Source organism: Cicer arietinum, chromosome 3 (genome assembly GCF_000331145.2).
Source record: "Cicer arietinum cultivar CDC Frontier isolate Library 1 chromosome 3, Cicar.CDCFrontier_v2.0, whole genome shotgun sequence".
In the NCBI taxonomy this organism is placed as follows: Eukaryota; Viridiplantae; Streptophyta; class Magnoliopsida; order Fabales; family Fabaceae; genus Cicer; species Cicer arietinum.
Genome location: NC_021162.2, coordinates 4,170,950 through 4,185,907, shown reverse-complemented (window position 1 = coordinate 4,185,907; position 14,958 = coordinate 4,170,950). Strand labels below are relative to the sequence as shown.

Sequence of the window (14,958 nt, the reverse complement as noted above, 5' to 3'; positions counted from 1 at the left end):
GATTATAAATATGCGAAGTGAAATGTTAACAAGTGTTTCAATGACATTTGTTAAAAAATTAAATATAAAAAATTTAAATTATAGATAAATTAAAAATAGTGTTTTCAACTAAATAAAAATCTAAATTAAGGTAAATTTTCTATTTTTGATTGCTTAAAATTACACTTGTTAGCCGGATGCATATATAGAATATCAAATTATTCACCTAAATTATTTAAAGTCAAAATGATTATTTCGTCAACTATTTTAAGGAATATTTTATCTTCTGACCGTAAAATTTATTGAGTTGACTGACGTAAAATAATTTAAATGAGCAACTTGATATATCATTTAAAAAAAAACAAAAGAAAAATTAAATTTGTTACAAACTTGATATATCGTAATAAAAAAAAAAAAAATTAAATTTGTTGCAAACCACTTATTTATTTAAAAGAAAAGAAAAAAAAAGATTGAAATAAGTATTTCTAAACTAAAATATAATCTTAAACCATTCATCTCTAATAGAAGAAGAAGAAAAGACCTTTAAAAATTTTTATTTAGAGAGACGACTTTACAAAACTATTTTAAAATATTGAGTTAAATACTAAGTGCTTATTAAATATTAATATTAAAAAATTATAAAATAAATGATATATACATTTTGAAATTAACTTAAATACTCAAAGGTAAGGACTTCATTATAGATGAGTCAAACATTGTTTTAATGGTTATTTTTTGTATTATAAAAAATCACAGTCAAATACAATTAATACACCATCTAATCATTTATAAAACGTTAATAGTAATACGATTACAAATTCTAGGCATTTCTATCACTATTCTATTATAAATCACTTTCATGTGAGCATCAAGGTTATAATTGAAAGGATTTCTATAAACACAAAACAACTTGTACATATCATCATTGTTTTATTCAAAAGATAAGAATTCAAATACAGAATAATTCATGTATACTCAAAGTAAATGAAATGATGAAATTCATGATGAGTGGTGAAGAATGAATACAAAGATCCCTCTTTCAACTCTAACTCATCTTCATCAAACAAGGCAAATCTATCTAGACTCACATCTATTCTCACAAGCTTTGGTATATTACCCTATATATCATCTCTTTATTACTAAGCAAGTAAATGTTTGGAATCAAGTGAGTTTGACGAAACCAGGTTAGCACTTTGATATTGTTGAAACTTCAAAGTGTAGTTTTTATCGAAACCACGGTGACAGACTATAAGTCTATCAAATTATTGTCAATCCAAACATACACTAAATGAAAGACTAGAAAATATCTAATCTCAATATAAATAGAAAGTGTTACCATAAGTTTTTTTTCTCATGGAGAGAAATTAAAGTTTCAAATGCACCAACCAAAGCTTTCACATTAACCTTCTGAGTTTCAACCAATTTACTTGTATCCTCAATCACATCATTTAAACATTCTTTTCCATCTTCCTTTCCATTCACATCTTGGTGTCTCAAAACAACCTTTTCATGATCATTTATAGCAACATTTTCATCATCATCACCCTTAAACCTCACTGGACTAGTTTTCTCAATTTGAGTTTCAATCAAATTTTCCTTTAAATTCTTACAATCCTTGTCTCCAAAATCTACATTCACATCCTTGTGAGGCTTCATATTCTCCTCAACTTCCAAATCCAAATTTTCCTTGTATTCTTTTTCATTGTTTTGTACACAAGAATCCTCCTCAAATTCTCTTATTTCGTATTCATATTCCTCTCGATCTTCTTGGGACGAAGATTGTGAAATCGACGAAGATGAAAACTTTGATGATGACAATGACTGAGATTGAAATGTATGGTCTTCACTTTCTATCGTGATGATATACAAAGTCTTTTCCTCAACCTCATTGTAGTCTTCCTCGGCCTCAGGTTCAACTCTTTTGCAAGAAGACTTCGACGACAAGGAAGCTTTTAAAGGTGAAGCTACTTTGCAAGAATCCGTATTCTTTGAAGTCACATGCTTTTCAAACAAGTTCATTTCTTTATCTTCGAAAGAAGACAACTTCAATGAAGTTCGTGTCTTCTTGGAATTGGCTTTCGACAAAGTTTTGGTTATCTGAGAAGTTGATATTAGACGAGTTTCCACCCTTTCAGAGGTTGATTTCAATAGAGGTTTCTCCTTCTTGGAACTTGATATTGTTGAAGCTTCCACCCTCTTTGAAATCGGTTTCGATTTTGCATCCATCTTAGAACATGATGAAATTTCTTGTCTCCTTTTTTCACCAATGCTCTTTTGTGAACTTATGTAAAGCTGTTTTCTTTCGGCACGGTTAGGTATGGAACTTATTTTCTTTTCTTCCATAGAATTCTTCCTTCCATATTTGCAAACATCATGACATGAGCCAGTTGAAGCTCTTAGATAATTAGGAACAATTTTTTTTTCATTGTTTCTAGAATTAATTTTTCCAGAAGAGTGTCTTCTTAGTTCATTAACATGTGACATTGTTACTTCACAAATAATTGGTACATCAACACATGAATCTGTCATCAAGGAAACAATTCTGAAACAATAGAAGAAAGTTAGTTTCAAATAAAGCAAAGAAAATAACAAATACAAAGGCCTATTCAAAATTTCAGCAGAATTAAGAAAAAGCTTAGAGATCAATTATTTAATATCTACATTTTTAAGGTGATATCAAATGAACATTTATCAACCATTCTTCAAATTAAGTACAAGAGCCTATCAAGGCAACAACTATAAGAAACTACTATTGCTCATTTGATTCTTGTCCATTTAATCTAAATTAAGATACTACCTATCATTAAACAAATTCAAATTCAAATAATATACAAAAGAAATCATCAAAAACAGACACCAAACATGACCCGAACACCAACCACAATACTGACACAGTTAACAATTTAAGAAAATGAAAAACATTGAACAAAACTAAATGTGTCAGTGTCATGTCAGCATTAGATACCGACACAAGTAAGACATTGAATACACTTTCAATCAGTAGTTTCGGTGCAACATAGAGGAAAATCAATAAAGAAGAAAAACAATGGAACATTACAAACAGGTACATTTGGTCATTTTCATCTTAAATCTAATACCAGAGAAGTAAGTGCTTAAAAATATGCATAAAAAAAAAGTGATTTATGCAGCACCATTTCATGCCAACTTAACACAAATAATTTCATACATTCATATTCATAATATTCAGGAAAAATAAAAAGAAAGAAAAAAAACATCACCTTATACAGATTCCTCAGCACAAATGTACAAAAACCATTGCAACCATAATGAAGCAAATTTCACAAACACCACCCAAAAAATAACCGAAAAAAAAACCCAGCTCGAGAAAAATCAACAGAGATATAAAAAAGGGTATACCCTGAAAACCCTTTTTTCAAAATTCAACAAAAATCACATCTTTCATAAAACCCACTTATTTTCTTATGAAAATGAACAAAACCCATATCATAGTTTTCAAAATAAGGTACCTTTGTTTTATACTTTCAAAGAAAGAGAAAAAAAATTAGCTTCAACAAAAACCGAGGAAAAAGGAACAGAATGTAACAAAGTTAACACTGAACCGATCCTTTTGAAGGTTTTTTTTTTTTTGGATATTCAGATGAGAACGACTTTGCAAGAAAGTAACAGTTTCTGGTTTTTTTTTTTTTTTTGTTCAGCTTGTTTCTTTCACTGCGCGTTTGTTATATAGAAAAATCTAAAAACAAGAGATAGAAAAAATAAATAAAAAAATAGCTACTTTTTTTTATTTTTTTTTTTTTTTTTTTGTTCAGCTTGTTTCTTTCACTGCGCGTTTGTTATATAGAAAAATCTAAAAACAAGAGATAGAAAAAATAAATAAAAAAATAGCTACTTTTTTTTATTAATTTTTTGGCGGGTACAAATATTTTCTTATATCTTTTCATTTTAATATATATTTTTTTTTATATAGATAAACACCTTTTCTTTCTTATATTTATATTTATTGAAACTTAGAAATTTTTTTTGACTGATTCGTTGAAATTGAGATATGAAAAAGAAAGAAACTAAAATAATGCAGAGTAGCATAAAAAAAGAAATAAGTTATAACAATGTAAATGAAGTATAAAATAATATTTGTTTAGAAAAAGAAATATAATAAAAGTGTATGAAAAAAAGTCAATTATTTTTTTTTGTTTTAAACCAAAATTTATTTGGTAGGGTGTAATTACTTTTTAATTTTTGGACTTTAGGGGTCTAATTCAAATTTAAAATTGGGAATTAATGAGTTTTGTGGTCTGAATTTTTAATGCACCAATTAAAGTCGTTCAAACTTGTATGCATTAATATTTTGGACAGAGCTGGTCAGAATGTGATGGTATTTTCTAAATTTTGTTGATATGAAACTTATTTTTGGACTTTAAATTTCTTTTCATGTGCTTTTGAATTTCAAATTTTGAAATGTTGAAGATTAAATTTTTTTACCGGATGATTGAAAGTGATGAAGTCTTTTTGATTTTGCTGACGAAAATTTAATAAAAAGATAAACTGAAATTTCAAGCATTTTTTTTAATTACCTCATATTGTTAAGAAAAGACTTAAGGCCCAATAGAGCCCAAATAAGCAGGCTAAAAAAGGGAACATCTTCTATCCACATCCCTTCTCGATCCCTTTGTTTTGAAAATTTTATCCTATGCCCCACATTTGTACCCATACTCCCACAAATTTAAAAAATGTCAAATATATTTTTGATTTTTTTTACTATTTTACCAACTCAAATTCACTTTATACCCCACATTTGTACCTTTGTTTTGAAAATTTTGTCCTATATACCCCACATTTGTACTTATACCTCCACAAATTTACTATTTTTTTATAAAGAAACTTAAAAATGTATATAACCGGAAAACTTAAAAAAAGTTTTTTGAAAATATAAAAAAAGTTTTCCGATATAGTAACGGTTTACTGGAAAATTTCTTCACAAGTTTTTCAGTACACACCAAATTTTGTTTATTGTTTTTTGTTTTTTGTTTTTTTTATTTACAAATTTTAAAATTTATACCAAGACAAAAAGGTTTTGCATTTGTGGGGGTAAAGGTTAAATCTGGAGGTATATGGTAAATTTTTTCCATAAACATGACTCAATGTTTTACATAGGCCCAAATCACATTTTGTCAATGGTTAAGGCCTGGTTTACTTGGAGTGATTTCTATTTTCATTTTCATTGAAAATAAAAAATGATGGAGAAAATATGTTTGTTTAAAAATTTGAAAACATTTTCTTTTGAATCTTTTCAAGAGACAATGGCACTCACTTTGTGAGATCTCATATTAGTTCAACCTCATGTCCCTTATCTATTTCCGTCTACATACCTATTGGATATCTATCCCAATCCATTTGTCCAAAGCTTTCAAAAATAACAACCAACATAAAAAGATAAAAGTCATGGCACAACTAGGTTTTTTTATTTATTTATAGTTTTTAATTGGAAAGAAGTTAAAGTCCTCTAGGTTCTGCCTTTTTTTTTAATGTTGAAGAATGCATAAATGTATATTTCATGTGAAAATTTTACAAAGTTGCACAACCACTTGCTAGCTAAAGTCCCTCTTAATCCTCATCTCAAGATTTAAGAATCAATGTTTCTTTTTAAAAACATCTAAGAATCAAGGTTAGTTTTATCGACAAAAAACGATAAGAATCTCTTCATCATTTGTGGAGAACAATGATGAAGTGGAGTGTAAAATTATGTACGGAAGGACCATGATAAAAGATGTATGTTATGTTTGATCTAATAGTAAAAAAAATTATAGTCCGTCATAGACAATTTAAAATGTTGGTCCATTTAGAGAAAAAAAAAGTTTAATTGCAGTTTTAGTCTTTTTTTTTATTAATTTACGAAATCGATTTTGTTATTTTAAAAGTTGATTGTTTTTGTTTATTTCTCATATTTTTGAATTAAAAAATGACGATTTGACATCTTTTAAATAACGTGATATATGATACGATAATGTAAAATTATTAACACTCATGTAAATTGCAATAAAACTCAATAAAACTTAACTTTTAAATTGGGAAAATTTTAATTTTTTGTAATTTAATTAATAATATATAAAGAATTAATGTATCTAGATGGTTCTATATCATTAAATTGTATGACATGTTATTTAAAATATATAAAATCATGATTTTTAAGTTCAAAAATTTGAGGGAGGGACCAAAACTGTCAACTTTTAAAATAGGATGACCAATTCCATAAATTGGTGAAAATAGAGAAACCAAAAATGCAATTAAGTTTAAAAAAAAAAATGCTAAATAGCACTCAGGTCACTTAACTTAATTTCAGTTAACGTTTTAATCGATTATTTTTTTTTCCTTCCCGATTTGGTCCTTAATTTTAATTTTAAGCGACAATTTGATCTTTTATATTTTAAAATGTCAACAATGTTATCCTTTTTTTTTTTTACAAAAACTCATCAAAACTTTCAAACAAAATCCATCAAATTAATTATTATCTACAATATAATGCAAATTTCATCATATCTATAACTTAAATCTTTAAATAAACTCATATTTTCATTCTTTATTTGATGAGTTTGATGTTGTCGGAGATAAAAATATGAGTTTATTTGAATATTTGAGTTATGCATTTGATGATATTTGCATTATATTGAAGATAATAATTAATTTTATGAGTTTTGTTTGAAAATTTTGATGAATCTTTTGAATTTTTATAAAAAAAAGAATAAAATTGTTGACATTTTAAAAGATAAAAGATCAAATTTCACTTAACATTAAAATAAAGAACCGAATCAGGAGGACAAATAATATGCAAAAGAATAAAATAAACCCTAAACCCTTAAAAAAAATTAACTTAACAACCAACCTTAGCTCTCTGTAGGTAGAGCAGAGGACAAATAATATACAGAAGAATACTATAGTATATAATTTACGCTAAAAAGACAAAAAATATATATGATTTAAAGATATTTTAAATTTTTTTTTTGAGTTAGGTTTATGTACCCTAGTTGTTTTCCTTTTCTTTTTGATAAAATTTTAACTTACAAAAGTAAAATGTTGGCTCTTATTAGAATTAATCCAATAATAATTATTTAATTATATGGTCTTTTAAGTTATTACTACTATAAATAAATAATTTTTTATAAAAAGACATAATTTGTAATATTAAATAAAAAATTTAAAAAAAAAAGAGAAAAATTAATAGTAGATAACGCGTAATAATTTTTAAAATAAAATATAAAAATAAATTCACTAAATCAATATCAACTATAAAAAAAATAAGTAAATAAAATATATTTTTTTACATAAAAAAACGTTATTAAAAAATCATCCAAATTATTAGATGTAATACATCGATAATAATAAAAATACAAAATTCCTAAAATCCAATAATGAATCAGTAAATAAACTCAACATTCAAATTAATAGCTGTATAACACATTAGGTCACAATTTTGTTTATGTTTTATTAACTATTAATATTGTTACTTTACACTAAATGAAGGTTGTCTTGTTTAGAATATAATATTTTATTTTATTATATTTATGAATAAGTAATTCATTAAAAATTAATATTATTTAGTATATATGTGATAGTTGTCATTATAGTTTTAACTAATGATTTTATTTTGATTAAAAATTGGAAAAAAAAAGTACATTTCAATATTTTTATTTTTTGAAAATAAAAAGTTAAAATAAACACATTTTTTAAATCTTAAAATTTTGAAATCAAAAATAGTTTTCAAAAGATGAAAATAAAAAATAAAAAAATAAAAAATTTTACAAACTAAATAACCCCTAAACTATCAAATCCCATCCACACAACCTAGATAAAACCCCGCACACACTTTTGAATGAGATCCAAAGAAGTAAAATGCATTCCCAACCTCTCCTTACAAAACAACCAATATTTAAATAATAAACAACCAATATTTAGGCACATCAACAACATAACAATAAGTCCATCATGCATGGCCAAAAACAATTGGTAACTCACGTTCTTGAGTTAATGACATTAACATCACATTAACAACACATCAACACACCAAAACCTTCATAGAACAATAAGAGATTAATGTGAACCTAATTATTCATTTTTATAATATCATCCATTATACATGTGGTGTATGGTAAGTTTCAAATGATTAATAGATTTTGTATAGAAGTCCAACAGTCGATAGTAAATATTACTTTAATTTAATAAATTGAAAATGTAAAAATAATTTGGTTGGATCAATTGACATATCAATTGGAATTTAAGTTCATTTTTTAACGAGGTTGTTCATGTTGGTGATACTATGAGTCCTAGGATTACACAGATATCTTTTGTTTGGGAAGTCAATATGCCCAAGAATGCAGGTAATTAGCAGCCATCATTAACTCCATAGTTAATTTAGGTTCAATAGGAAACTCTATGTCCTTTCCAGTACCAAAAACAACAAAACCATGTCAATACCACAATTTAAATGACACTAAATAAATTTAAGGAATTTAAAGTGCTTACCTCTCAAGTGTAACCACAGATCTAAAAAATGCAAAAAGACATGAAAGATTCTAAAAACTAACTTGGAAAAAAAATTGTTAGTTCTTTTTTATTTCAATGGCTTTGAATTGTATTGATTGATGTAATTTCTAAGAATATCATATTTTTTAATTAAAAAAATTTAATTAGTCGGTGGTTGTTAATAAATAGTTAAATAATTAGTTTATTAATTCTCCATGAACTCTAAATATAAAATATCTAATGTACGCGTACTCATTTACTATCTTTTATCATATAACCAGTATGAGTTCTAAAGAGTTTTTCCATGTGACAAATTCTTGAAATTATTTTGATTCAAAAAAGTTCTCAAACTTATTTTTTTCTAAGTTAATTTTCATCTCTTTAGTCGTGTGATTCTTGTGATTCCAATTTCTAAAAATGTTGCAATGATGTTCTTATTCAAATTGATTGAAGAACAGTTGGGTACGGATAAAGTAGCTGTGAAATTCATATACAGCCTTTAAACATATTAGCCGTCCCTGTAGTCTCTTTTGTTCTATTTCTTTTATTTATTTATTTATTTATTTTTTTCATTCAAGACGTGGATTATGACTAATTTTTTATTTAAAATTACTTCTCTAAATTATTTTTCTCATTCTTTAATTTAAATAAAGAATTTTATATATTTTTTTCTTCTTTGTGATTTCGTCGTTTTAATGTGACGTTTTGGTTTTTCAGGTGTTTATTTAATTTCAAATTGACAAATCAACTTTGATTCAGGACAAATTTAATCAATAACTTTAGTGTCTTCAACGTTACAGATCTAGAGACATACGTATTTTTGACATTTTAATTTTGTCATATTTGTATGTTTAGTCACATTTGTAGATATTTTGTCATTTTATCTTATTAATATGGAAGTTGTGAATTTGTTCATAAGTTCATTTTTTTTTGATTTTTATCGATTCTAAATTATATTATTAACCGATGTGATTTTTACCGGATTAAATGAATAAATACTGTTTTTTAATAAATAAATAAATAAAAACTTGTAGAACCTAATTGGAAACTAAAAAATAATAGGCCTCATACGAGAGCTTTAGGTCTTACCTTGATATGACTTGGGCCGACTTGTTTGTCTCAATTAACATATATGAGCTTCATGATAGGCATTACTTTTTCGAAAAATTTACCCCATATCTCACTTTTATACTTATACTCCACAAATTTATGAAAATGTAAAAAATATTCTCAATTTTTTTTATTACTATTTTATCAAATCCAAAATCACTTTTTTTTTTTTTATACAATTTCTTCATTTCTGGAGCCAGTAAAAAAAATTTCTGATAGGTAAAAGTTTTCTAGTAACTTTCGAAAAACTATTTAGAAGAATTCCGATACACAGACTACTTCCAGAAAACTTTTTACAAATTTTCCGATACAGAAGATTTTTACCAGAAAACTCAAAGAAAGCTTTCCGGTACCGAATGGAAAAATGTGTACTACCGAAAAACATTCTTCAAGTTTTTCGGTACATAAGGTGTTTTTGGAAAACTTCATATACAAGAATTTCGGTACACACTTTTTTTCTTTAATTTTTAAAAATGTTAACAGATATGGATAAACTGCTACTATTATTGGATAAAACATGCGTCAATACTACAAACATTTTTGACACATATCATATATGAATAATTGTAATTAATATTGTAAAACTATATTATTGTGGTTAAGTATAATTTATTTTATATTTTATTACAAATATTTGATACAAGGAATGCTGTTGTGAATTGGGCTAAAGAAATCAGTATAAAATATAAAGTGACTGTTATCATCAAAAGATCAGATATAGACACATAAGAGAAATGGATGAGAAATAAATTAATATTAGGTTGTGACAAAGGAGGAAAATAAAGTGTGTTGATAATTCAACTCGTAGTTCAACAAAAAAGTGTGGTTGTCCTTTCAAGCTTAGATCAAAACTATTAAAAGATGGTTCAAGATGGATAATTAAGTGATTTGTGGAATTCACAACCATGCATTACTTGATACTTTGGAGGGGCATGTTTTGTTGGACGCTTAGATGAAGAAGAAAAAAAACATGTTGATGGCTTAACAAAATATAATATTGCACCGAGACACATATTACTCTCATTGCAAGACCTAAATAAGAACAATGTTACTAAGATCTCACAAATATATAAACAGATGAGTATAGTTCGATTTCATTTGAGAGGTAATAGAACAAAGATGCAACATTTATTCAAGTTAATTGAAGATACAAAATATGTGTGTTGGAATAGAAAGCGTGAAGACTTAGATGTTATGAAATATATTTTTTGGGCGCATCCAGATTTAGTGAAGTTGCTGAATTTGTTTTCGATTGTGTTGATTATGGACAATACCTACAAAACCAATAAATACAGAATGCCAATACTTGAAATTGTTGGTATGACATCAACAAAGATGACATTTGTAGTTGGATTTGCTTATTTGGAATGTGAGCGGGAAGAAAACTTTTGTTGTGCATTAGAGTGGCTAAGAGAACTGTTTGTTACACACACAAAATTCTTCATGTAAGCAGTTGGTATTGTTACATAGACAAATATCTTGCATTAATGAAAGCAGTTGATATTGTATTTTCACATGCTGTTAATTTGGTTTGTTGATTTTATATCGACAAAAATGTTGGAGCAAAATGCAAGCAATATGTCTTAAAGGATAGAGAAAAGTTAGTATTGAATATGCGAAAAGATATTATGTATTGCAGTGATGAAAAAGAGTATATCATGCGCTTGCACATGTTTTAAGCAATCATGTGTCGATAATAAAGTGTTTGTTGACTATGTGAAAGAAACTTTGTTGAATCCTCATAAGGAAAGGTTTGTTAAAGCATGGAAAATCGAGGGATGCATTTGGGGAACATAACAATTAACAGGTGATATGATCTTGTTTGTCATGATTCACTTTAAGGATTGTTCTAGGTTGGACACTTACATATTTGAGTCAAAATCGCGTATTGCTGGAGAACACGATAAACAAGACTACGAAACTCTGAATCGGATAATTATAAAATAAGGTGAAAGATGACGTTCTGAAACACAAGTTAGGATATTGAATCACCGAAAATAAGTATGTGGAACTCGAGATATCATCCCAAGTTATTGAACACGAAAATTTATAGAATTTGAGTATTAGGGTTTGATGTACAGGAAACTCCAAATTATTATTCAGCAAATGAACCAAGAACAAAATGGCGCCACAATCTAGGGATTGATAAGCCAAAAAGAACGCCACAAGGATTAACAACCTTGATAAGTTCAAAGTGAATTCTTTCAAGAACTCTAGAGGGCAAAGCCTCACAAAAATAATATTCAAAATCCGCCTCCAATGAGGTTACAAATGCTTATTTATACTAAGTCTATGTCTAAACCTAAATGGATCATAAGTGACACCATTCTCTAGGCCCATATTGGACTTACATCTTATTTTTTCTAAAATAAACTTAATGTAAGAAAGTAAAATATCTTCACTTACACATAATATAAACTAAATCAATATTAAAACTATTACAACTCCAAATCAAAGCAAACTAAGAATTAATACAAACCAAATTAAAATAAATAAAGTTCATCCTAGTTTATTAAAATATGGATCATCTTCATGCTTTTCAACTCCTTATCAACAGGTATGTCATGTGACCCTAAAACTTCGATTTTGTAATTTTATTATATATTGTTGGATTACTTAATGGTGACAATTTACATGTAATGATAGGGTTGAGTCAGCTCATTGGAAGCTGAAGTTAATGTTGGAACACAACATGGATGACATGTGTAAATGTTGGGAGGCTATGAACAACATGATAAGGGTGCAACATAAAAAAATCAGGGGCTCGTTTTAGAAAAGTTTCTATGATGAAGAGCATGAACACATAAATCCATTTTATTAGAGATTGAATACATTTATATCAAAAAAACTCAAAGACGTATTGCTGAAGAGTACGAGAAAGTTGAGTGGGTGGGTACTGACAAATCTGTATGTGGGCGCTATCTCAGAAGGACATACGGGTTACCTTGTGCTTGTGAATTGACATAATATAAATTGATGTGTGGACCAATTCATCTAGATTATGTGCATATTCAATGGAGAAAATTAAGTATGGAATGTAAACTCACCCAAGACATAAAAGATGGATCAGAGTTGGATATGTCTACTGAGATGAGTGCCTTATGAAAACGCTTTCGATCACTTGATGTTATAGGAAAAAGAGTGTTGAAGAGTAAGGTGCGTGAACTTGCTTTTCCAACTACAAGTTCAATGTGTCGACCACCTGAAAAAGTTAAAACCAAAGGACGAGTGAAGAAGAGTAAGGGCAAGAAGCCGGATGGATATGATGTATATCGAGACTCTTCTTACTTTGAGCATGTTAATGCAACATATTGTGAAGATCCTGGTTCTCAATTATCTCAGCCATCAAAGAAGAGACATTATTGCTTGAACATGATGATTAGTCTTGGTCATTGGTCCATAATAGTTTGGACCAAGATATTGCTTCTCATATAACTCCATATGATAGATTGTTCCCAAGACGCATTAGAGAAGTAAGAGATTAGTTGAAGATAACAAGCTTAGGTCTTCAACTCATAGATAAATGGATGTTCATACCTGATATGGGTTACGTGATAACGACAACATATAACAATTTTCTGTCAGAAATTTTCTATGACTATCTTTCCTATGAAGGGTTCACATTCAGGATCGACAAAAAATGATCGTATGATATGTATTGGTTTTGTTGATGGAAATCACTGGGTTTTGGTAAAATTATCTTATTTTCTTTTGTATTAGTTTTTTAAATAATCAAATTAATTTTATAAAATAATCAAATGATTTTATTTTGCAGTTAAAGATAAAAGATGGATTTCCAATGGCAGACATTGCACCAGGTTGGTAGCAATATCGCACCGATAAAACAACTTCTTGGGTGATAGCATATACAGGGCGTCTACAACAATGAGGTATTTATTAGGCCATTTTCCATGTTACACAAAATTCACTTAAAGAACCTGTAGATGCAATGTTATTAGATGAAGCTTATTGTTTTAAAACTGTTACAAAATCACTTGTTATAGTTAATTTTAGTTTACTATCGCTATATTTCATCTTGTATTTTATTTATTTTATTTTTGTTATAGTTCATCACAAATAATATAAAGTAAACGACATAACAATAGTGCTAAACATAGATGGATATGAAAACAAACTAACATTAAAATTCACAAGCACAATGTTTAAAAAAGTAAGTACTAACTAGTGTGACGACACATTAAATACAAAACTTTATAAAAATGAATATACAAGTCATCCTCTGGATTAACTTCATGTTCATTTAACCCCTGCTGAATATGATCATCGATCTGTTGTAGGATAGATGGATGTGAAGTAGAACCATCTGCAGCGGTGGTCATGACACCAAAATCTAGGACCTAAGGTACACCATCTGGTCGCACTAGTAGTGGATGAGATATCCGGTAAAATCACTCCAAATATCCCTCCTGACACTCAGATGGATACGTAGCTGGATGGATCATGTGAAATATCTTGATGACATGAGTCACATATCTCAGCCATTCTACATCAGATAATCTAGAAAGAGTTGGAGATGGTGGTGGTGAAATATGTTGGATATATCCAAACAGTCTCAAACACATCTCTAGTAGATATGCCACTACTGTGCTGCATAGTCGGAGGTGACTAGTGTATAACATGATATCATCAAAGGGAATGACATCCCTATGGTTCTCCCAAGGTCTCCATATGACTTCAGTAGGTGTCGGTGCATCAATCATATGTCTATACTCAGGGATTTTGTGCTTGCCTTGTTTGTAGCTCCATCTATTCATTTGGACAATGCACTGAACATCATCACCCTTGTCACCTCTTTTACAAATATCTGGAAAATATTCGTAAATCCAACACTATTGCAAATAAAAATAAATAAATAAAAATCATAACAATTAATAATAATCATAATTATTTAATACCTGGAGCATATACATGTATCCACCTAACTGTTTGGTTTCGTAACAACTAGTATCGGAGAGGTAGTCATAAAGGACTACCAGTGCAGCACTATCCCAAGCGTATCTACTTGATTTTTATCTGTGAAAATAGTACTCCCTACTAGATTTAGAAAATACGCCATAGCAGCACAATCAAATCGCTAGGCTGCACACTGCCTTCTGAATACCTCTTTCAGCCAATCTAGTATGTAGTGTGCACCCCTGGTTTTTTTATTTTGTTTCCTCCAACATCTCTTCAGGAGGCACCCCTAATAAAATAATGGCAAGATTACATGTCATTACTCTATCTAGGTCAGCTGGTGGAACGTAGAACTCACCTCTAATAGGAACACTTAACAAATTGGCAACATCGTCCAAAGTAATCGTTATTTCACCAAATGACATGTGAAATGACAAAGTCTCTGGGCGCTTCACGAAA

At 28.3% G+C, this 14,958-nt stretch overlaps 1 protein-coding gene across 2 annotated transcripts; it reads right to left on the bottom strand.

Moving 5' to 3' along the window:
• Positions 1 to 868: 868 nt before the first annotated feature.
• Positions 869 to 3,674, bottom strand: LOC101503588 (uncharacterized). Of its 2 annotated transcripts, none has more exons than XM_004491817.4 (2): positions 3,219 to 3,674; positions 869 to 2,521 (listed from the first exon to the last, which is right to left on the bottom strand). In XM_004491817.4, exon 2 carries the CDS (start codon positions 2,506 to 2,508, stop codon positions 1,312 to 1,314), a length of 1,197 nt encoding a protein of 398 aa, XP_004491874.1. In that variant the 5' UTR covers positions 2,509 to 2,521; positions 3,219 to 3,674; the 3' UTR covers positions 869 to 1,311. The 2 variants fall into 2 exon arrangements, with proteins under 2 accessions (XP_004491874.1, XP_012568814.1); XM_012713360.3 differs by having other exon boundaries at positions 3,468 to 3,674.
• Between the last annotated feature and the right edge of the window lie 11,284 nt (positions 3,675 to 14,958).

Excerpts from the sequence above, each read along its gene's own strand:
- LOC101503588 (XM_004491817.4), bottom strand. The coding sequence starts at position 2,508 with ATGACAGATTCATGTGTTGATGTACCAATTATTTGTGAAGTAACAATG.